Here is a 24731-nt window from a genome sequence, read left to right on the forward strand (position 1 = left end):
ATGTGGTATTTGTGTCTATAATTCCAGTCTACTCCATGTGGTATTTGTGTGTAATTCCTGTCTACTCCATGTGGTATTTGTGTCTATAATTTCAGTCTACTCCATGTGGTATTTATGTCTATAATTCCAGTCTATTCCATGTGGTATTTGTATCTATAATTTCAGTCTACTCCATGTGGTATTTGTGTTTATAATCCCAGTCTATTCCATGTGGTATTTGTGCCCATAATTCCAGTCTACTCCATTTAGTATTTGTGTCTATAACTTCAGTCTACTCCATGTGGTATTTGTCTCTGTAATTTCAGTTACTCCCTGTGGTATTTGTGTCTGTAATTTCAGTCTACTCCATGTGGTATTTATGTCTGTAATTTCAGGCTACTCCATGTGGTATTTGTGTCTATAATATCAGTCTACTCCATATGGTGTTTGAGTCTTCTCCATGTGGTGTTTATGTGTAATTTCAGTCTACTCCATATGGTATTTGGGTGTAATTTCAGTCTGCCCCATGTGGTATTTGTGTGTAATTTCAGTCTACTCCATGTGGTATTTGTGTGTAATTTCAGTCTACTCCATGTGGTATTTGTGTGTAATTTCAGTCTACTCCATGTGGTATTTGGGTGTAATTTCAGTCTGCCCCATGTGGTATTTGTGTATAATTTCAGCCAAGTACAGGCCCTAAACCGTCCCAGTCAGAAGACGAAGACATCACTCACCTGTCACTCTGGGAACACGTACATGAGTCCAATAATCAGGTGCGCTTTGTCTGCGCTGGTCAGCAGTATCATGAGGCCAACAAACTCATCATGGTATGATTCACAAGGGATGAATTTTACGTACATACTAAGTGACAATGTACTGAGTAGTGGCCAGCCAGTTGTGGACGGAACTACATGGGGATTATTACCTCAGCTTGTCTGTCCGTCCATCAGTCGGTCACTGAACAAATTTACGGCATTTTGTTTTTTTAAATAACAGTTCGTCATACTGAAATTAAACTCGTCATATCGCTACACCATGACAACGTTACATGTCCTACAAGTTGGAGTTTAAGACCGCTTTGTTAATTTTCAAGAAAGGTATGGCTCTTTTTGTCCTGTTGAAACTACTCGTGAGGCTACTCTAAAATAACAGATCTGGTGCAATTTTTGGGCTGTTCTCATCAATTTTAAACAAAATTATGGCCATGGACTTCGATAAAGTTATTTTTCTCGTGCTTCAAACCGTTAGGGGACATGTATTTTGCCTGACCATTATCTTCAGTTAAACCTTTGATAGTTTGTTCTATCATGGATGTTTTTTTTTATTGTGGAACACTTGTACACAAACACAGAACAACAAGGTGCTACATACATGTGACCTATTTATTACTACTGTAATTCCTCAACCTTTTTGCATGTTTCCAACAAGTTTAATCAGGCATATTTTGGAGCCATTTTTCTGTGTGGGCTGATAAAATGATATTTTTTGCGAAGCCCTGATATTGGCCAATCCAACCAATGTAGCTTGTCTCCAAGATCAAATTAAGAATGTGGGCACTTGCAATGAAAAATGGTTCTTTCATATCCGAAAAGTTGAGAAATTAGGGCACTACTAGTACATGTGTTATCACATTGTTTTTATTATAACTACAACTGCTGTTATTATGATGATGGACACAGGAGTTTATCCTGTTTATTTATTTGTTTTTATTATCATTATTATTATGTAAGTATTTATTCATTTATTCATTATGATAATTACATGTATTATTATTATTATTATTATTACTCTTGTTATTACTGTTATGATGATGATGAAAACAAGGGACATTTATTGATTTATTTATTTATTACCCCAACCACAGGAGATGCGTGGTAAACGCTCCAGGTCTGACCTCCAAACCCCAAATATGATGGCCATTAAGTCTGTCACCAGCCTTGTGGACCTGAACATTGGCAAGACATGTGCAATCGACATCCTGTCCATCCCAAGAACAGACAGCACTGAAGTCGATCAGACGGAAGGGGAGGGGCCCAGTGAGCTGTGCGTTCCCACGGCGATGAAGGCGGCAACCAGTAGAACCTCAGAGAGTCAGCTCAGGAGTACCACCAGCAGATTGATGGAGATTTATGAACGGTAAACTCATTGTGTGGGGTTTAATATAGAAGGAATGGTGAACTCATTGTGTGGGGTTTGATAGAGAAGGTATGGTGATCTCATTGTGTGGGGTTTGACAGAGAAGGAACAGTAAACTTATTGTGTGGGGTTTGATAGAGAAGGAACGGTACACTCATTGTGTGGGGTTTGATAGAGAAGGAATGGTGATCTCATTGTGTGGGGTTTGATAGAGAAGGAACAGTAAACTTATTGTGTGGGGTTTAATATAGAAGGAATGGTGAACTCATTGTGTTGGGGTTTGATAGAGAAGGTATGGTGATCTCATTGTGTGGGGTTTGATAGAGAAGGAACGGTAAACTCATTGTGTGGGGTTTGATAGAGAAGGAACGGTAAACTCATTGTGTGGGGTTTGATAGAGAAGAAATGGTAAACTCATTGTGTGGGGTTTGATAGAGAAGGAACAGTAAACTTATTGTGTGGGGTTTGATAGAGAAGAAATGGTAAACTCATTGTGTGGGGTTTGATAGAGAAGAAATGGTGATCTGATTGTGTGGGGTTTGATAGAGAAGAAATGGTAAACTCATTGTGTGGGGTTTGATAGAGAAGGAATGGTAAACTCATTGTGTGGGGTTTGATAGAGAAGGAACAGTAAACTTATTGTGTGGGGTTTGATAGAGAAGAAATGGTAAACTCATTGTGTGGGGTTTGATAGAGAAGAAATGGTGATCTGATTGTGTGGGGTTTGATAGAGAAGAAATGGTAAACTCATTGTGTGGGGTTTGATAGAGAAGGAATGGTAAACTCATTGTGTGGGGTTTGATAGAGAAGGAATGGTGATCTCATTGTGTGGGGTTTAATTGAGAAGGTATGGTGATCTCATTGTGTGGGGTTTGATAGAGAAAGAATGGTGAACTCATTGAGTGGGGTTTGATGGAGTAGGAATGGTGAACTCATTGAGTGGGGTTTGATAGAGAAGGAATGGTGAACTCATTGAGTGGGGTGTGATAGAGAAAGAACGGTGAACTCATTGTGTGGGGTTTGATAGAGAAGGAATGGTGAACTCATTGAGTGGGGTGTGATAGAGAAAGAACGGTGAACTCATTGTGTGGGGTTTGATGGAGTAGGAATGGTGAACTCATTGAGTGGGGTTTGATAGAGAAGGAATGGTGAACTCATTGTGTGGGGTTTGATGGAGTAGGAATGATAAACACATTGGGTGTGGTTTGATAGAGTAAGAATGATAAACACATTGGGTGTGATTTGATGGAGTAGGAATGATAAACACATTGGGTGTGGTTTGATGGAGTAGGAATGATAAACACATTGGGTGTGGTTTGATGGAGTAGGAATGATAAACACATTGGGTGTGGTTTGATGGAGTAGGAATGATAAACACATTGTGTGGGGTTTGATGGAGTAGGAATGATAAACACATTGGGTGGGGTTTGATGGAGTAGGAATGATAAACACATTGGGTGTGGTTTGATGGAGTAGGAATGATAAACACATTGGGTGTGGTTTGATGGAGTAGGAATGATTAACACATTGTGTGTGGTTTGATGGAGTAGGAATGATAAACACATTGGGTGGGGTTTGATGGAGTAGGAATGATAAACACATTGGGTGGGGTTTGATGGAGTAGGAATGATAAACACATTGGGTGTGGTTTGATGGAGTAGGAATGATAAACACATTGGGTGTGGTTTGATGGAGTAGGAATGATAAACACATTGGGTGTGGTTTGATGGAGTAGGAATGATAAACACATTGGGTGTGGTTTGATGGAGTAGGAATGATAAACACATTGTGTAGGGTTTGATGGAGATGTATACATGTATATGATAAACCTGATGTGTAGGGTTATATATACTGTAAATGCCTTTTTATTTGCGTGGTACTAAAATTCTCGGATTTCGCGGCAAGCACATTTCTGCGAAAATAAGTGCCATCGAATATAAAACCCATGTAAATAATTTATTAATCTAGCATGCGTTACAGTTATAAATTTGTTAACAAGCACTACAGTTCTAATACTTTTTCAAAGACGTTTATTAGAAATACCTGATAAGAATGTATACAGGCTTTCACAAATCCAGCTTAATTGATCGTCATTTAATCTTGCTTTCTGTTAAGGAGGCTTAATTAGCTCTGTCTAGGTATCTCCACATTGCGATGTTGTTGTTGATTTATGGCCGCGGTTAGAGACGTACAAATCCATAATTTGTACTGGGAGTGTGTATGTGATACAATATAAATACAATGAGAGATGCTATTTTTTTATTGACTGTACTTGCCTTCAAATCAGATCAGCTTTCCGACGCCACCGATACATCGCTTTGGGGGTTTCCGCATTTCAAACTTCCTTTTCATAATGTTGATTTCTGAGAAATTTACTCAAATCTGTCACAGTTCACTCAAAATTTCACTCACACTGCTGATGAATGAGAAATGAACAGCGAGATTTATTTATATCACATTTAATCCTTCGTCGTCTCCCGGAGTGAGTAACACGAATATTGGCTCACACATCTTTGTCTTATAAGGATTAGCAGCTTAATCAAAAGTTTAATCAAAAGATTAAAAGCTTTGGAGGATTAACTTCCTTTGTCTGATCAAGTTACTGTATTGTACAGAATTTTTGTCACATCTTACAGGTACAAACAAGTGTAAATGATAACATTGTTACTTAAATGCTTGAGTTGTTTTATTACTGGACGTTTCTGTATTGAAGTTTGATTTTCGTTTATCAGTTGTCCAAAAATTCTGGTAAGATCCGAGAAAGTTGATTCCCACGAATATGTCCTCTTACCAAATCCACGAATGTTTATGCATGCGAATAAAAAGGCATTTACAGTGTACTTCTATTTTGCATGCAGGATTTTGGCTAGACTTTATGATAATGATTACATGCTTCTATTTTGGATGCAGGATTTTGGCTAGACTTTCTGATAATGGTTATATACTTCTATTTTGGATGCAGGGTTTGGGCTAGACTTTATGATAATGGTTATATGCTTCTATTTTGGATGCAGAATATTGGCTAGACTTTACAATAATGGTTACATGCTTCTATTTTGGATGCAGGATTTGGGCTAGACTTTATGATAATGGTTACATGCTTCTATTTTGGATGCAGGATTTGGGCTAGACTTTCTGATAATGGTTATATTCTTCTATTTTGGATACAGGATTTTGGCTAGACTTTCTGATAATGGTTACATACTTCTATTTTGGAAGCAGGATTTGGGCTAGACTTTATGATAATGGTTACATGCTTCTATTTTGGATGCAGGATTTGGACTAGACTTTCTGATAATGGTTATATTCTTCTATTTTGGATACAGGATTTTGGGTAGACTTTCTGATAATGGTTACATACTTCTATTTTGGAAGCAGGATTTGGGCTAGACTTTATGATAATGGTTACATGCATCTATTTTGGATACAGGATTTTGGCTAGACTTTCTGATAATGGTTATATGCTTCTATTTTGGAAGCAGGATTTTGGCTAGACTTTCTGATAATGGTTACATGCTTCTATTTTGGAAGCAGGATTTGGGCTAGACTTTCTGATAATGGTTACATACTTCTATTTTGGATGCAGGATTTTGGCTAGACTTTCTGATAATGGTTACATACTTCTATTTTGGATGCAGGATTTTGGGTAGACTTTCTGGTAATGGTTATATACTTCTATTTTGGATGCAGGATTTTGGTTAGACTTTCTGATAATGGTTATATACTTCTATTTTGGATGCAGGATTTGGGCTAGACTTTATGATAATGGTTACATGCTTCTATTTTGGAAGCAGGATTTTGGTTAGGCTTTCTGATAATGGTTACATACTTCTATTTTGGATGCAGGATTTGGGCTAGACTTTCTGATAATGGTTACATGCTTCTATTTTGGAAGCAGGATTTGGGCTAGACTTTCTGAAAATGGTTACATGCTTCTATTTTGGATGCAGGTTACATGTACTCATTCTTATAATTATCTGCCTTTGTTTATAGGGACTATAATCTGTGCAAAATGGCAGAACATTCTGTTCTAAACCTAGTACACATATCAGGTTCAAACTAATACGAAGTTTTGCTGTTTTCTGATTAATTTATTTATTTGATTGTTGTTTTACGCCGTATTCAAGAACATTGCTCTTGTATGACGACTGCTAGCATTAATGGCGGGAGGAAACCGGGAAGGCCACTGAGGAAACCCACTTGGTGTTTTCTACTCTCTATTCTAAATGTTTGCTGTATATGGGCTTCAGTTTGAAATAAAACAGTAATTATTATTATTATTATTATCATTATCATTATCATTATCATTATTATCAACAGAGAGCGAAGAGAACGAGTAAAACTGGATCAAATGCAGAAACTGGAAGCTATTTACATGATTCTGCTCACACTGACAAACATGAAGACAAGCTTCCTGAGGAATAAGGTGAGAAGCACTTGTACATTTTTAACAACTGTTCGTGATCTAAAAAGTCTACATGTGACATGAATGTATAATTTAATACAAAGATTCAGCAATTTATTAGACTGAAAATTTAGTGATATAAAAGAATATCTGAATATCAAACTTGATATATGTAAAGAGTACAGTAAAAATCATAAATTATTTCTTTTTCAAACTTAACATTGTAATCTATTAAAATGGTTAAATTATAAAATTAAAAAGTACATGTATTAATACTTATAAAACACGTGTCAGAGTTTAGCCTTATTTGAATGTCAGTTCAAATTTTTCAAAATATTAGCTGCGAATTAATTTGATATTCATTCACTAAAGAAGCAGCCTGTCCTTAAACGGTGCTTAATAGCCTGTCACCATTGGTGCTTAATAGCCTGTCCTTAAACCGTGCTTAATAGCCTGTCACCATTGCTCAGCTCATGACAGCTTGTACCACCTTCTCAACCAATAGCCAGTACAATGGCATTCACTAAAGAAGCAGCCTGTCTTTAAACAGTGCTTGATAGCCTGTCACCATTGGTGTTGGATAGCCTGTCCTTAAACAGTGCTTAATAGCATGTCACCATTGGTCATCTCATGATAGTTTGTACCACCTTCTCAACCAATAGCCAGTACAATAGGATGTCTCCATTGCTCAGCTCTTGATAACTTGTACCACCTTCTCAACCAATAGCCAGTACAATGGCATGTCTCCATTGCTCAGCTCTTGGTAGCTTGTACCACCTTCTCAACCAATAGCCAGTACAATGGCATGTCACCATTGCTCATCTCTTGGTAGCTTGTACCACCTTCCCAACCAATAGCCAGTACAATAGCCTGTCACCATTGCTCAGCTCATGACTGCTTGTACCACCTTCTCAACCAATAGCCAGTACAATGGCATGTCACCATTGCTAATCTCATGACAGCTTGTACCATCTTCTCAACCAATAGCCAGTACAATGGCATGTCACTATTGCCCATCTCATGAGATCTTGTACCACCTTCTCCACCAATAGCCAATACAATAGTATGTCGCCATTACTCATCTCATGACAGCTTGTACCACCTTCTCAACCAATAGCCAGTACAATGGCATGTCACTATTGCTCAGCTCTTGATAACTTGTACCACCTTCTCCACCAATAGCCAGTACAATAGCATGTCACAATTGCTCAGCTCTTGATAACTTGTACCACCTTCTCAACCAATAGCCAGTACAATGGCATGTCACCATTGCTCAGCTCTTGGTAGCTTGTACCACCTTCTCCACCAATAGCCAGTACAATAGTATGTCGCCATTACTCATCTCATGATAGCTTGTGCCACCTTCTCAACCAATAGCCAGTACAATAACATGTCTCCATTGCTCATCTCATGACAGCTTGTACCACCTTCTCAACCAGTAGCCAGTAATATAGCATGTCACCATTGCTCATCTCCTGACAGCTTGTACCATCTTCTCAACCAATAGCCAGTCCAATAGGATGTCACCATTGCTCACCTCATGACAGCTTGTACCACCTTCCCAACCAGTAGCCAGTGCAATAGCATGTCACCATTGCTCACCTCATGACAGCTTGTACCACCTTCTCAAGCAATAGCCAGTACAATGGCATGTCACCATTGCTCAGCTCTTGGTAGCTTGTACCACCTTCTCCACCAATAGCCAGTACAATAGTATGTCGCCATTACTCATCTCATGATAGCTTGTACCACCTTCTCAACCAATAGCCAGTACAATGGCATGTCACCATTGCTCAGCTCTTGGTAGCTTGTTCCACCTTCTCAACCAATAGCCAGCACAATAGTACGTCGCCATTGCTCATCTCATGATAGCTTGTACCACCTTCTTAACCAATAGCCAGTACAATAACATGTCTCCATTGCTCATCTCATGACAGCTTGTACCACCTTCTCAACCAGTAGCCAGTAATATAGCAAGTCACCATTGCTCATCTCCTGACAGCTTGTACCATCTTCTCAACCAATAGCCAGTCCAATAGGATGTCACCATTGCTCACCTCATGACAGCTTGTACCACCTTCCCAACCAGTAGCCAGTGCAATAGCATGTCACCATTGCTCACCTCATGACAGCTTGTACCACCTTCTCAAGCAATAGCCAGTAAAATAGCACGTCACCATTGCTCATCTCATGACAGCTTGTAACACCTTCTCAAGCAATAACCAGTACAATGGCATGTCACCATTGCTCATCTCATGATAGCTTGTACCACCTTCCCAACCAATAGCCAGTACAATGGCATGTCACCATTGCTCATCTCATGATAGCTTGTACCACCTTCTTAACCAATAGCCAGTACAATGGCATGTCACCATTGCTCATCTCATGACAGCTTGTACCACCTTCCCAACCAATAGCCAGTACAATAGCATGTAACCATTGCTCTTCTCATGATAGCTTGTACCACCTTCCCAACCAAAAGCCAGTACAATGGCATGTCACCATTGCTCATCTCATGATAGCTTGTACCACCTTCTCAACCAATAGCCAGTACAATAGCATGTCACCATTGCTCATCTCATGATAGCTTGTACCACCTTCCCAACCAATAGCCAGTACAATAGCATGTCACCATTGCTCATATCATGATAGCTTGTACCATCTTCTTAACCAAAAGCCAGTACAATAGCCAGCCACCGTGTAGGGCCTCTCACGATTGTTTTTGTCTTATTTATTTATTTATCTGATTGGTGTTTTATGCCGTACTCAAGAGTATTTCACTAATACGATGACGGCCAGCATTATGGTGGGAGGACACCAAGCAGAGTACAGTGGAAACCGACGACCATCCACAGGTTGCTGACAGACCTTCCCACGTACTTGATTGTTTTTGTGAAGTTTGAATTTAATTTAATTTCTTATCAGAAGAGCTTAAGGTATCAAAAGTATCATTTTTAGGCCTTAATGTGTTTTGTCAATTTTTACATACTAAACTTTAGGTGAACTACAGTAAGTAAATATGTAAGTACGGCATTCTTTTGCCATCTCTGCAGACTCCGCTGTCTAGGGAGCTTCTGGCCGTGCTGAAGAAAGAGCACCCCTGTGACAGAGATCTCATGAGCAGACTGGCCAGTGGGTGAGTGTGCTCTACAGTAGGAGTATGTATGTATGTTTGAGCTTTTATGTTGTGCTTGACAATTTTTGTGTCACACGACGACGAGGAGAAATTAGGTATGTGTACATATACATGTAGTATATTGTTTTGTGGGGGAGTCCGTGTCACGAAAGTACTGCCGCCAAGGACACTAGACATGACTCCCCACCCAATCACATTATGCTGACACCTAGCCAATCAGTCATGTTTCCTTGCCCTAACCTCTCAGTGCTAAGTGCCAAGCAAGGCGGCAACATGTACCATATTTAAATTCTTAGGTATGCCATGACCAGAGTTTGATCCAGGGTATTCCGACTTGGAGACAGATGTTCTAACCATTTATAGGCCGCGGAAGCAGCTTACAGAACAAGTAAACTGCGACAGAAGCTTAAGACTTAAGACCAGAATTCCAAAACAGCCACGATTAAAATGTACTCTGCGAAGTTTAAAATCAGCACACTGATTCTCTACTTGTGTTTGTTCCCCTCCTGAGTTTGGTAAGCACTTGTATGAAGTTTTAAGTTGCTTAATAACCAGGGTGTATATGGGAAGGTATGGCAGCAACCTGCGGATGGTTGTAGGTTTCCCCCCGGACTCTGCTCGGTTTCCTCCTACCACATTGTTGACTGCCGTTGTTTAAGTGAAATATTCTTGAGGACAGCATAACATGCCAATCAAATAAATAAATAGCCAGGGCTACATATGTGTATGTGCGTTAGGTTGTTAATATTAAAATAACAGCTTGAAAGACAAAACCTGTAACAGTTGATATGGGACTTAAGGCATGTTTCTGATGTCATCATTGTTAATCAACAAAAAACCAAGCAACTAAATAAATAAATAAATATGCTTAGAATCGTGCAAGAAAATGTTAATAATCTGTGATCATGGGAATAATAGCACAGGTTCACCACAACTAAATTAGCCAATCAGCACCTGATTGTTGCATTATACTAGGTAGTCCCTAAAGGAAGATGTATAGGTTATTTTGGTTGGGAATTCTTCTTTCTTTATTCTGTCTATATTGAAAAAGATAAGGTTTTTAAAGAAAATTAAGAGCAAACTTAAAACAAAACAAAGACACCTACATTAATCCAAACCCTAATAAAAAGTTTAGATTACGAATCATGCTTTGCTCAACAAATATATTTTTTATGATGGTTTTATGGATAATTTAACAAAGGTGTGTATGACTGATAATTTATTATTTTGTTTTGTCAGGCGCTACTCAACCAATCACCCAGCATCTGTTTCCACGGACACGCTGATCTCCATGGAAACACACTCCCCTAACCGCACAGTTGCACTACCCCTGGGGCCAAACCCAGACCTACGCCCAGCTGGGCTGACACCAGTGCCCGTGGCACATACACCTGCAGCACCCCAACGACGCATGACAACCTTTGGAAACTCGCCACGTGCCATTGGACTCCTTGGAGCTGCTAGTATGTGGGCGCAGAAAGCGTAAGTATGCAAAACGGGTCCATGTGAATTTCAGCCTTGTGGACTTGTCTTGTCATCGAAATGAGAGAAAACATAAAAATTACCCAATCAAGCATCATTCATCAGTGGACAGACCAGGCCGAAGCCTTCTTAGCCTTAAGTCAAAATTTCAATCATTAAATTTGGTACATTCTTTTCCGTTATTTAGTCAAAATTTTTTTTACAATAACTTACGTAGATTTTATGTTGTCAAGCAATATTTTGACCTTGCTACACAGGAAGTAACTATTTTGAAAGTGATTTGAAATTTGACTTAAGTCTAACATTGCCTTGTGATCCCAGGGTCTGCACTGAAAGCTATATCCAAAACTACTTTTATTTATTTTTTTATGTTTTAGATTTTTATTGAATAAGTGAAATGTGGTCAAATGTACGTTTCTAAAAAATAAGTTAAAATTAAGTTTTAGATACAATTTTATGTTTTTGGCCTCACTCGAAATATTTCCTGTTTTTTGTTTTGTTTCACTTTTTTTTCTCCATAGGGTAAATGTACATGCAATTCTGTAAATTCCAGAAAATTCAACATCCAAGGCTGTGTTAATGTTGCTTGATGGCCTTGCAGATGTACTGTTTAAGGTACTGCACTGTGTTTCCTCATTGAATAACAGACTTTTCTGATCAGATTTTGTTACCATGTGAGCAATGCTGATGGTCAATTCCTTGCTTTTTTGGTTTCTTGTTTTGGAGCAGCTTGTCATCTACATGCAACAGTTAAAATGGCTTGCCTTACAATAGGTTTGTTCTGTGTACATGTGTGTCAGCAAGAAGGGGTTGGTAATGGGTCATCTCCCACTACCCTACTTCTCCTGCTGGTTGGGACAGTTGCGGGGACAGCACTATTGGTTTTGGTCTTGCTTTTTGTATGTATGAATGTATGTACCCTCACTTCTCAAACCACATGATCGTTTATCTTCTTTTATATATATTGATTGGACTATGCAGTACATAGTTTCCTGTATGTCTTTTTCCCTGTGAAGGCCTTGAGGGGGCACAGTTTTATTGTAAATTGATCAAGTAACCTTCCATAAATAAAGCTATTATTATTATTATTATTATAGTAGCTATGACGCATGAGGTACAGTTTCAAACCCAACCTTGGAAGGGGAATTTAGGAGATTCGTCTTCAGTCACTGTTTGTGGTGACAAGAAGGAGTCGGCGATGATCATATAGCTTCAGCCAATATGGTGTGCACATGTCTACATCACATGTGAGAAAGTCTGCCAGTAACTTGCCAAAGGTTGAAGGTTTATGCCATGCACTATGTTTGTGGCATTGAATAGCAAACTCTTCTGATCAGATTTTGTTTCTATGTATGTATTGCTGTTGACAGATTCCTTGTTTTGTTTTGTTTTTTCGGCCTTTTTAACAGACGCAAAGTAACAGTGGACACGGTTGAAACTTGGGAGGATCTGGTGTACACTCCCGATAAGCAGCAGAGGCTCTTCTCCAAGTTACAGATAACTGGCATGTTCCTAGGGGCTATGACTAAAAGGTACAGTCAATTTGGTCTAGCTAAGCATGGGTTAGCTTCTCTCCAAGCTACAGATAACTGGCATGTTTCTAGGGGCCATGACTAAAAGGTACAGTCAGCTTGGTCTAGCTAAGCATGGGCTAGCTCCTCTCCAAGCCACAGATAACTGGCATGTTTCTGGGGGCCATGACTAAAAGGTACAGTCAGCTTGACCTAGCTAAGCATGGGCTAGCTCCTCTCCAAGCTACAGATAACTGACATGTTCCTAGGGGCCATGACTAAAAGGTACAGTCAGCTTGGTCTAGCTAAGCATGGGCTAGCTCCTCTCCAAGCTACAAATAACTGACGCGTTCCTACGGGCCATGACTGAAAGGTACAGTCAGCTTGATTTAGCTGTGGAATTCCATGCTTTCACAGTTGGAATGAGCCTTGGTGACAATACAGTACTTGTTTGTCACATGTGAGAAAGTTTGTCAGTAACTGAACTCTCAGTTTTTGTTGATATAACTTGAGCATTCCAGTCTCCTTCATTCATAAAACTGCATGACTGCCATGCTGTGTACACCGACAGCCATATTTTGTAAACTGACTGCCATAACTTGTACTCTGAGCGCCATATTGTGTACACTGACTGCCATATTGTGTAATCTGACGGCCATGTTGTGTCCACCGTCTGCAATATTGTGTAAACTGATTGACCATATTGTGTACACTGACTGCCATATTGTGTAAACTGACTGCCATATTGTGTACACTGCCATGTTGTTTAAACTGACTGCCATATTGTGTACACTGACTGCCATATTGTGTACTCTGACTGCCATGTTGTGTACACGCCCATGTTGTTTAAACTGACTGCCATATTGTGTACACTGACTGCCATATTGTGTACTCTGACTGCCATGTTGTGTACACGCCCATGTTGTTTAAACTGACTGCCATATTGTGTACACTGACTACCAAATTGTGTAAACTTACTGCTAGGTTGTGTAATCTGACTGCAATGCTGTGTACTCTGAGGGTCATATTGTGTACACTAACGGCTAATTGTGTACTCTGACTGCCATATTGTGTAAACTGACTGCCATATTGTGTACTCTGACTGCCATATTGTGTACACGCACTGCCAAGTTGTGTAAACTTACCGCTAGGTTGTGTAATCTGACTGTAATGCTGTGTACTCTGAGTGTCATATTGTGTACACTAATGGCTAATTGTGTACACTGACGGCTAATTGTGTAAACTGACTGCCATATTGTGTACACTGACTCCCATATTGTGTACACTGACTGCCATATTGTGTACTCTGACTGCCATGTTGTGTACATGCCCATATTGTTTAAACTGACTGCCATATTGTGTACACCAACTGCCATATTGTGTATACTGACTGCCATGTTGTGTACACTGACTGCCATATTGTGTACTCTGACTACCATGTTGTGTACATGCCCATATTGTTTAAACTGACTGCCATATTGTGTACACCGACTGCCATAATGTGAAAACTGACTGCCATATTGTGTACACGCCCATGTTGTTTAAACTGACTGCCATATTGTGCACACCAACTACCATAATGTGAAAACTGACTGCCATATGGTGTGAATCATGAAAACCAGCTTTTGTTTTGTTTCTGTCAGGCGCATACCAGAATCCGATGAGCGCAAACTGCCGCTCTGGCAGATCGTAGCTAATGAGAAGTCGCACATTTCTCCTCAGAAACGGTAGGTACCCATGGTAACAGCATCAAGTTAATTCACTGACAAACAAGAAAAACACTAACAAAAAATGTATGTCTCTTGAAAGATCACTGGGGCCTCCGTGGCTCAGTCAGTTAAAGCGCTAGCGCAGCATAATGACCCAGGAGTCTCTCACCAATGCGGTCGCTGTGAGTTCAAGTCCAGCTCAAGCTGGCTTCCTCTCAGGCCGTACGTGAGAAGGTCTGTGAGCAACCTGCGGATGGTCGTGGGTTTTCACCCATCATAATGCTGGCCGCCGTGGTATAAGTGAAATATTCTTGAGTACGGCGTAAAACACCAATCAAATAAATAAATAAATAAATTGAACAATCACTAAACTCTGTTCAAGACAATGGTTTGATTTTTATTGAATAATTTATTCAACAGATTAAAACAAATTTTGAACATCGCATGATGCTGATTGAGTGTATTGTCACCAGTGACGTCAGATGAGATGTAAATTCCACACTTTGTGTGACTCATTTCAGATGAGATGTCAATTCCCCACTTTGTATGACTCACATCAGATGTCATTTCCCCACTTTGTGTGACTCATATCAGATGTCAGTTTCCCACTTTGTGTGACTCCTATCAGATTCCCCACATTGTGTGACCCCTATCAGGTGTCAATTGCCCACTTTGTGTGACTCATATCAGATGTCAATTGCCCACTTTGTGTAACTCATATCAGATGTCAATTTCCCACTTTGTGTGACTCATATCAGGTGTCAATTCCCCACTTTGTGTGACTCATATTAGATGTCAATTTCCCACTTTGTGTGACTCATATCAGATGTCAATTCCCCACTTTGTGTGACTCATATTAAATGTCAATTCCCCACTTTGTGTGACTCATATCAGATGTCAATTTCCCACTTTGTTTGACTCATATTAAATGTCAATTCCCCACTTTGTGTGACTCACATCAGATGTCAATTTCCTACTTTGTGTAACTCATTTCAGATGTCAATTCCCCATTTTGTGTGACTCATATACTACATGAAATATAGGCAGCAATTTTTTTATGCAAGAATATGATTGCGTTTCGAGCAAATATCATGCCATGTTATTTGTTACCGTTATAATCTGTTGAAATATTCCCAGTGCTTTGGCCAGCAGGTCCAAATCATATCATAGCCAAAATTTTATTTTATACAGAAATAAGCCCATAAAGTTTGTACAGAAATTTTTGCACATCAGTCTTAATATGTTAATATCTTGACTAAAAAACATTGCTTGTGTATTCATTTCAAGTCGGAGTCGAGAACCTCAAGCTCGATTAAAACAGTTCGAGGAAGATTACCTTTCTTTGAAGGCAGCCCTTGCGCGAGAAAACAGAACTGAGCTCTACAAACTGGACAGGTATGATGTGTTTATTTACTGAGAAAATAGTAGGGGGCACTAGTGGGGGAGAAAACAGAAGTGAGCTCTACAAACTGGACAGGTATGATGTGTTTATTTGCTGAGAGTAAAAGTGGAGGGGGGGCACTAGTGGGGGAGAAAACAGAAGTGAGCTCTACGAACTGGACAGGTATGATGTGTTTATTTACTGAGAGTAATAGTGGGGGGGGGGGCACAAGTGTGGGAGAAAACAGAAGTGAGCTCTACGAACTGGACAGGTATGATGTGTTTATTTACTGAGAGCAACAGTAGGGGGTACTAGTGTGGGAGAAAACAGAAGTGAGCTCTACAAACGAGACAAGTTTGATGTGTTATTTACTGAGAATATTTACTGAGGGGAGGGGGGAGGCAGAACTGAGCTATACAAACTGGACAGGTATGATGTGTTTATTTACTGAGAGCAATAGTGAGGGGTCACTAGTGGGGGAGAATACAAAACGGAGCTCTACAAAATGGACAAGTATGAGGTGTTAATTGACTGAGAGCAACAGTAGGGGGCTCGAGTGGGAGAGAAAACAGAACTGGACAGGTATGAAGTGTTTATTTACTGAGAGCAACAATGAGCTGTCATTAGTGGGGGAGAAAACAGAACTGAGCTCTACAAACAGGACAAGTATGATGTGTTTATTTACTGAGAGCAACAGTAGGGGGGTACTTGTGGGGGAGAAAACAGAAATGAGCTCTACAAACAGGACAAGTTTGATGTGTTTATTTACTGGGAGCAACAGTAGGGTGCACTAATCAGAGAGAAAACATAACTGAGCTCTACAAACTAAACAGATATGATGTGTTAATTTACTGAGAGCTATTGAAGGCATCTGCCGCAGTTTTATGGAATCTGTTGGCTTCGATGATGAACCTACTGTAACATCTGTTCTCTTTCCCCGTGTCTATAGGCATGCCTCAACTCACCACATACAAGCCACTGTGAAGCTTACAGTAGGCTGCTGGATTGCTTCTGGTGAACATTTAAAAGGTGGTACATTGTGCATTTACATGTAGTTCACTTATTCCTGTTTATTTGATAATAGTAAATGTAGTTAATGCCATTCTCAAGAATTCTTCACTTGGTAGTCACCTGTACGGATGGAGGAAACCAGTGAGACTGGGGACAATAGGAATAGTCAAGAATCCTTCCCTTGGTAGTCACGTGTATGGATTGAGGAAACCAGAGAGATTGGGGACAATAGGGACAGTCAAGAATCCTTCACTTGGTAGTCATGTGTATGGATGGAGGAAACCTGAGAGATTGGGGACCATAGGGATAGACAGGAATCCTTTACATGGTAGTCATGTGTGTGAATGGAGGAAACCAGAGAGATTGGGAATAATAGGGATTGTCAGGAATCCTTCCCTTTGTAGGCATGTGTGTGGATGGACAAAACCAGAGAGATTGGGGACAATAGGGACAGTCAAGAATCCTTCACTTGGTAGTCACGTGTATGGATGGACAAAACCGGAGAGATTGGGGACAATAGGGATAGTCAAGAATCCTTCACTTGGTAGTCACGTGTATGGATTGAGGAAACCAGAGAGATTGGGGACAATAGGGACAGTCAAGAATCCTTCACTTGGTAGTCACGTGTATGGATGGAGGAAACCAGAGAGATTGGGGACAATAGGGATAGTCAAGAATCCTTCACTTGGTAGTCACGTGTATGGATTGAGGAAACCAGAGAGATTGGGGACAATAGGGATAGTCAAGAATCCTTCACTTGTTAGTCACGTGTATGGATGGACAAAACCAGAGAGATTGGGGACAATAGGGATAGTCAAGAATCCTTCACTTGGTAGTCACGTGTATGGATGGACAAAACCAGAGAGATTGGGGACAATAGGGATTGTCAGGAATCCTTCACTTGGTAGTTACTTGTGTGGATGGAGGAAACCAGAGAGATTGGGGACAATAGGGATAGTCAGGAGTTCTTCACTTGGTAGTCACTCGTATGGATGGAAGAAACCAGCAAGGTTAGGGATAATAAGGATAGTCAGGAATCCTTCACTTGGTAGTAACGTGTATGGATGGAGGAAACCAGAGAGATTGGGGATAGTAAGCCCATACTTTTGTCAGCTACATAACAAACCTACTGACTCAAAGCTACAACAGATGCAGTAAGAGCTGGATTTGAACACATGACGTGATTAGGGCCTGATAGTATAGCAGCAAACCAGCGCTTTATAACCACCACATACAGCAAGTCCACTGTTTTCACACTTGGAGTTTAACATGGTTTCCTTTTTTACACATACATATGATGTCATGCAAAATTTGAATTTGACTTTCAGGGAACGCCTGGCTCTGTTTGAGTTCAAGTTTAACGTTCTGGAGAAATTGCCTCGTTTGTATCAGCAGCATAACAGAGAGATGAGGCGGGCGCTGAGGAATTTTAGTTATAACGCCGACAACATGGAGATTCAACCGTCAGAATGGTCAGTCACACTTACAAAGTACTTATCATCTGACACATGTAATCACAGTATCATTTAGGCCAGCATTAAAACTGTTGATTAGGGGTAACCTGACCGACTGACACTTCACAAACAGGGCTTTACCGCCCTACATATTTTATCAGGGTTTTGAAGGAATTTTTGTCATGATTTTAATTATTTTACGTTTCTCTCAGTGTTAATTTCTTAACGTTAGCCATGAAGATTTTTTTTTTCTTAGGATTAATCTTAACTTCTTCATTAAATGTTAATTGTTTCTAATCGCTATTAATTGTGTTAATGTTATATTTATTGCTGTGACAATTGTATTAAATGCTATACAATGCTTCTGACTTTTCTGTGGTCACTACAGGTAAGTTTATTACTGTGGGCACTACGTGTAAATTTATTACTGTGGGCACTACATGTAAATTTATTACTGTGGGTACTACATGTAAGTTTATTACTGTTGGCACTATGTGTAAATTTATTACTGTGGGCACTACATGTAAATTTATTACTGTGGGCAATACATGTAAGTCTATTACTGTGGGCACTACTTGTAAGTTTATTACTGTGGGCATTCCATGTAAATTTATTACTGTGGGCACCACAGGTAAATTTATTACTGTCTGCACCACATTTATTACTTGTTAAATATTTATTTAAAGTTTTGAACTTTACCTGTATTGGTTCTCATTTGATATAGGTGTATTAGTTCAGTTTTACGTGTACTTATTTGTTGTATTTATGTCACACATGTGTTGCCATGGTAACTACCATTAAGTTATCGAGCCTTGTGCAACAGGCCTTTGGACTGTTCTATTTAATGCTTTTATATAATTACACATTATTCAGGATTATTGCTTCCACCGCAGAAAAATTATATGTTTATATCTCTGTGTGCATGTTCTACTTTCTGCAGTTTTTTCTGTTCGGCTGAATTTAGGTTTCAAAAGCTAAAGGAAGACACTGAGGCGGCGTGTCCAAATGATGAAGACATTCAAAATATGATTCGCAAAATGGGTCGGTTTAGCCAGATGGACAGCAAAACAGTTCTTCAGGCAAAGGTAATGTCCTGTGCCAGCCAATGGTGTGCCTGTAATGCAATGGTAGAATAGTAATGGACAAGGTTTTGACAGTTGAATAGACCTTTTAGAATTTAAGAACTATCCCATGACCAATCAGTGACCTCTGTGATTAGCATCCCATCATGGCGCAATGACCCAGAAGCCTCTCAGTTATGCAGTCACTGTTAGTTCAAGTCTAGCACATGCTGGCTTTCTCTTCGGCCATATATGGGAAGGTCTGTCAGCAACCTGCAGATGGTTTTGGGTTTCCCAGGAGGTCTGCCCGGTTTCCTTCCACCATTATGCTGGCCACTGTCATATAAGTGAAATATTGTTGAGTATAGCATAAAACACCAATCAAATAAATAGTTAAATATGACAAATCATAATCAATACTTTAACAAATGTAATAAGTCAGTTGGGTGAAATCCACATATTGGTTTTATGGATATGTTTAATTTTTCTGTAATGTTGTTTTCTTTCTTTTCACAAAATGCTTGGGGGGTGTTTATTTAAGTACGTTCAGAGGACATTTTGTGTGGAGAACAAAATACATTGGCTTCAGTTTTTATACTTTAAATCAAAAGAAAAATATTAATTTTAGGCCAAGCTGTGTATGCTGATGATGTCTTTGCCAGCATACGAGATCTGCAGGGTTACAGTGCAACAGGCTTTCAGGGTGAGTCAAATGTAAGGTGACGGTACAAGCTTTTAGGATGAGTAAAATGTGAGGTGATGGTCCCAGCTTCAGAGTAAGTCAAATGTTAGGTGATGGTACAAGCTTTTAGGATGAGTAAAATGTGAGGTGATGGTCCCAGCTTCAGAGTAAGTCAAATGTGAAGTGATGGTACAAGCTTTCAGGGTAAGTCAAATGTGAGGTTATGGTAGAGTCAAATGTGAGGTAACGGTACAAGGTTTCAGGATGAGTCAAATGTGAGGTGTTGGTAAAAGTTTCCAGGGTAAGTCAAATGTAAAGTGATGGTACAAGCTTAATAGTGAATCAAATATGAGGTGATGGTACAAACTTCAGGGTGAGTCAAATGTAATGAGTCAACTGTGAGGTGATGGTCCCAGCTTTCAGGGTAGGTCAAATCTGAGGTGACGGTCCCAGCTTTTAGGGTAAGTCAAATGTGAGGTGATGGTACAAGCTTTTAGGGTAAGTCAAATGTAAGGTGAAGGTTCAAGCTTTCAGGGTAAATCAAATGTAGGGTGATTGTACAGGCTTCAGGCAAGTCAAATGTAAGGTGATCGTACAGGCTTTCAGGATGAGTCAGATGTGAGGTGATGTTCCCAGCGTCAGAGTAAGTCAAATGTGAGGTGGTGGCACAAGGAGATGGTACAAGTTTCAGGGTAGGTCAAGTGTAAGGTGATGATACAAGCTTTCAACAAGCTTTCAGGGTAAATCAGATGTGAGGTGACAAGTTTCTGGATATGTCAAATGTAAGGTGATGGTGCAAGATTTCAGGTTAGATTGAATGTGAGGTCATAGTGCAAGCTTTCAGGGTAAGTCAAACGTGAGATGATGGTACAAGCTTTCAAGGTAATTCAAATGTGAGTTGATTGTACAAGATTTCAGTGTAAGTCATCTGTGAGGTGTCAAAATATAACGAACTTTCAAGGTACAAATCTCTCTGCATAACTCATTTGTGCCAGAATATAACAAACTTTTAAGGTAAGTCACTTGTGTTCCAACCACAAATCTCTCTGCATAACTCACCAATGTGAAAACTTAACAAACTTTTAAGGTAAGTCACCTGTGTTCCAACCACAAATCTCTCTGCATAACTCACCAGTGTCAAAATATGACAAATTTTTAAGGTAAGTCACCTGTGTTCCAACCCCAATCTCTCTGCATAACTCAACTGTGTCAAAATATAACAAACTTTTAAGGTAAGACACCTGTGTTCCATTCTCAAATCTCTCTGCATAACTCACCAGTGTCAAAATATAACAAACTTTTAAGGTAAGACACCTGTGTTCCATTCTCAAATCTCTCTGCATAACTCACCAGTGTCAAAATGTAACAAACTTTTAAGGTAAGTCACATGTGTCCCAACCAAACATCTCTGTGCATAACTCACCAATGTGAAAATTTAACAAACTTTGAAGGTAAGTCACCTGTTTTTAAACCACAAATCTCTGTGCATAATTCACCTGTGTCAAAATATGACAAACTTTGAAGGTAAGTCACCTGTGTTCCAACCACAAATCTCTCTGCATAACTCAACTGTGTCAAAATATAACAAACTTTTAAGGTAAGTCATCTGTGTTCCAACCACAAATCTCTCTGCATAACTCACCACTGTCAAAATATGACAAATTTTTAAGGTAAGTCACCTGTGTTCCAGCCACAAATCTCTCTGCATAACTCACCAGTGTCAAAATATGACAAACTTTTAAGGTAAGTCACCTGTGTTCCAACCACAAATCTCTCTGCATAACTCACCAGTGTCAAAATATGACAAACTTTTAAGGTAAGTCATCTGTGTTCCAACTACAAATCTCTCTGCATAACTCACCAGTGTCAAAACATAACAAACTTTGAAGGTAAGTCACCTGTGTTCCAACCACAAATCTCTCTGCATAACTCACCAGTGTCAAAATATGACAAATTTTTCAGGTGAGTCATCTGTGTTCCAACCACAAATCTCTCTGCATAACTCACCAGTGTCAAAACATAACAAACTTTGAAGGTAAGTCACCTGTGTTCCAACCACAAATCTCTCTGCATAACTCACCAGTGTCAAAATATGACAAATTTTTAAGGTAAGTCATCTGTGTTCCAACCACAAATCTCTCTGCATAACTCACCAGTGTCAAAATATAACAAACTTTTAAGGTAAGTCACCTGTGTTCCAACCACAAATCTCTCTGCATAACTCACCAATGTCAAAATATGACAAACTTTTAAGGTAAGTCACATGTGTCCCAACCAAACGTCTCTCTGCATAACTCGCCTGTGTTGAAATATAACAAGGCTAAAAAGGTACATGTAAGTCACCTCTGTTCCAACAAAAACAAAACTTTTCGAATAAGTCAGATGCCATGAGTGTGTCAAGAAATTTCAGGTAAACCTGCAATGTTATCTGAAATCAGGATATTAAAGTAAGAAGCCTGGGTAAATCGCCACATTGAAACTTAAGCCTTCTTCAGGATTAACATTCTCCAGGTTTTCATGTAACAGTAATAAGTTACGGGAGGTTTGGGGACCATAGAAAAGGACCAAAAATTTCACCATAGAAGTTTCACATTTTTATGTTGATCGTAGGAAGTTGTTTTGAGGTTTGTTTAGAGAGTAGGATGATAGTCTACTGGAAAAATGTAAGTCTCATCACCAGAAGTAATATTTTACTGCCAGTACTCAAATTCTGTATAAGTTCGACTACAGACCTAGTGAATGTTTTCCAATATTAGAGGAATACTGTCTTCATGAGTATAGATTATTTGAAATTTCTTTGAAGTTCATAAGTGAAACTATGTGTGCAATACATTTAGTTTTTAAAATCATACGAGCTATATTTTAAAATTCTATCTAAAGTTTTCATCTAAAAATACGCTTTTGAGCCTGAAACTTATTCACTTTTTGTCAATGTTCTTTTGTTTTTATTTTTCACCGAGTCAGTTAATTTTGTTTCAACTAACATTGAAAACCAAGAGAATATGTTTCACTTTCAGTTTGTACTGGAGGAAATCCTGTTGGGCAACTTGGCGCAGTTTGAGCGCTGGCTCCGCACACGAAAACTTCCCATGGTATTAATTGACGTCAAGTAAACTCGCTCCATGCTCATATAAACACACTTCTTTTTTCTCCTGTCTGCGTTTTAATATTTTTTCACAGCTCAACTTTTTTAAATTCCAGTTGTTACCTGTGAAAATGTGCAATATATACTACATGTAAACTCCCATAAATTTTAGCAATTCTCTTTGCAGAGAAAACTTGGCAATATACAAAACTATTTCTTCTTTTAAATGTGGTGCTACTTTCTCACGTGACATTTACTGTATATTATGAATTTGTGTTTTTCGAATACATGTAATAACTAAATCTTGTGTTATTTTGTTTCTGACATTTACTGTGAAAGCCTTGGGCAGACCTGAAATACTCGTTACAGGTAAATACAACACTTAACTTCATGTAAGATAACATATTGCTGACAGCCAAACAATTGTGCTGCTATTTTAAACGTCATCTACTGATATATGTCTGTATTCCCCGGTGTTTCCCATGGACCATTCATTCCTCACCCAAGTGCTATATTTACAAACATGGCCGAAGACTTTGAGTGGCCTGGTTAATGGTTCACTTTGACAAGCTCTCATATTCATTTTTCTCCACCTGCAATTGAAAATGGCTTCCCTTTGCGGTGTTCTATAAACTTAGAGAGCGTTCTTGAAGAAACAAAAAAGATAGCATCGCACAGAGGAATGGACGTGTAAAGTTGAGCGGAGGAGACCCCAGGTCTTTGGATTCGAAACATTGACTTTGTCTTCTAGGCAACGAAAACAGCATACAGATATAAACATAGGCTTGCATGCCATGTTCGTTAGTCTAGATCCGTGTGCCTTTCTTGGGATCCATAGAACACCCCGATATAACACATGCAAGACTTGAAGATGTATATATATTTTTTGTTTCTTTGATTATTGTTGGTTTTACGAAACATTCAATAATATTTAGGTGGAACTCGGTAAATCCCAGGCTGTCAGCAACCTGCGGATGGTCGCGGGTTTCCCCCTTGCAGGCTTTGCCTGGTTACCTACCATCATAATGCTGGCCATCGTCGTATAAGTGAAATATTCTTGAACACGGCGTAAAACACCAACTAAATAAATAGATAAGCATTATTTCAGCCCGGCGATATCTCGATTGACGACATACTCTGGTAATACGCCAGTGCCGATGTCTACATATATATTGTGATGTCTCGCTGGAATGCCACGTCGAAAACATTTTTTAAGTTTATTGATATCGAACCGCATTTTTTAACCAGAGTCAACATAAGGCAGATGATAGGATAATTGTCAATATCAGTCAAAATAAGATTACAATTTACTTTCAGTATTTATTACCAAAGATGAATTCCTGTCTTGCTTTTTTCGGGTTCAAGTTCGGACAGGTTTCTGTGTGACAGTCTTTGTGTCAACGACCTCTGTTGTCCTCCTTGACTGAAGGGATTTTATGTGAAGAATGTCCCTACCCTCAGCCCCAGGGTTGATGATATTACGAGGAGAACTTTAATGCACGAGATAACAAGTGTATGAATGTAGAGATGTTCCCTTGGGATAATTGTGTATCTGTTTTCTAAGCGAATACTGAGTGTATTTCTCTGGCTAGACTTACGAATATGAATACTTAAAATAGTAAGTATGATGGTAACAAACAAATCAAAACATTAATTATCACCATAATTAAAAAATTAAGGCGGATAAATTGCATTCATA

General features: G+C 39.3%; 1 protein-coding gene across 2 annotated transcripts in view; it reads left to right on the plus strand.

Moving 5' to 3' along the window:
- The window catches only part of LOC135464154 (uncharacterized), a 28094-nt gene extending 4943 nt beyond the window's left edge, over window positions 1–23151 (plus strand). For both annotated transcript variants that reach the window (XM_064741651.1, XM_064741652.1), the window contains exons 4-15: window positions 663–806; window positions 1844–2115; window positions 6436–6541; window positions 9574–9656; window positions 10896–11138; window positions 12548–12670; window positions 14293–14376; window positions 15646–15753; window positions 18079–18222; window positions 19169–19289; window positions 19894–19968; window positions 22965–23151. In XM_064741651.1, the coding sequence (XP_064597721.1) occupies window positions 663–806; window positions 1844–2115; window positions 6436–6541; window positions 9574–9656; window positions 10896–11138; window positions 12548–12670; window positions 14293–14376; window positions 15646–15753; window positions 18079–18222; window positions 19169–19289; window positions 19894–19968; window positions 22965–23060 (1599 nt within the window). In that variant the 3' untranslated portion in view covers window positions 23061–23151. The remainder of the gene's footprint in view (window positions 1–662; window positions 807–1843; window positions 2116–6435; window positions 6542–9573; window positions 9657–10895; window positions 11139–12547; window positions 12671–14292; window positions 14377–15645; window positions 15754–18078; window positions 18223–19168; window positions 19290–19893; window positions 19969–22964) is intronic.
- Window positions 23152–24731: the final 1580 nt, after the last annotated feature.

This window comes from Liolophura sinensis, chromosome 3, assembly GCF_032854445.1.
Source record: "Liolophura sinensis isolate JHLJ2023 chromosome 3, CUHK_Ljap_v2, whole genome shotgun sequence".
NCBI classification, from domain to species: Eukaryota; Metazoa; Mollusca; class Polyplacophora; order Chitonida; family Chitonidae; genus Liolophura; species Liolophura sinensis.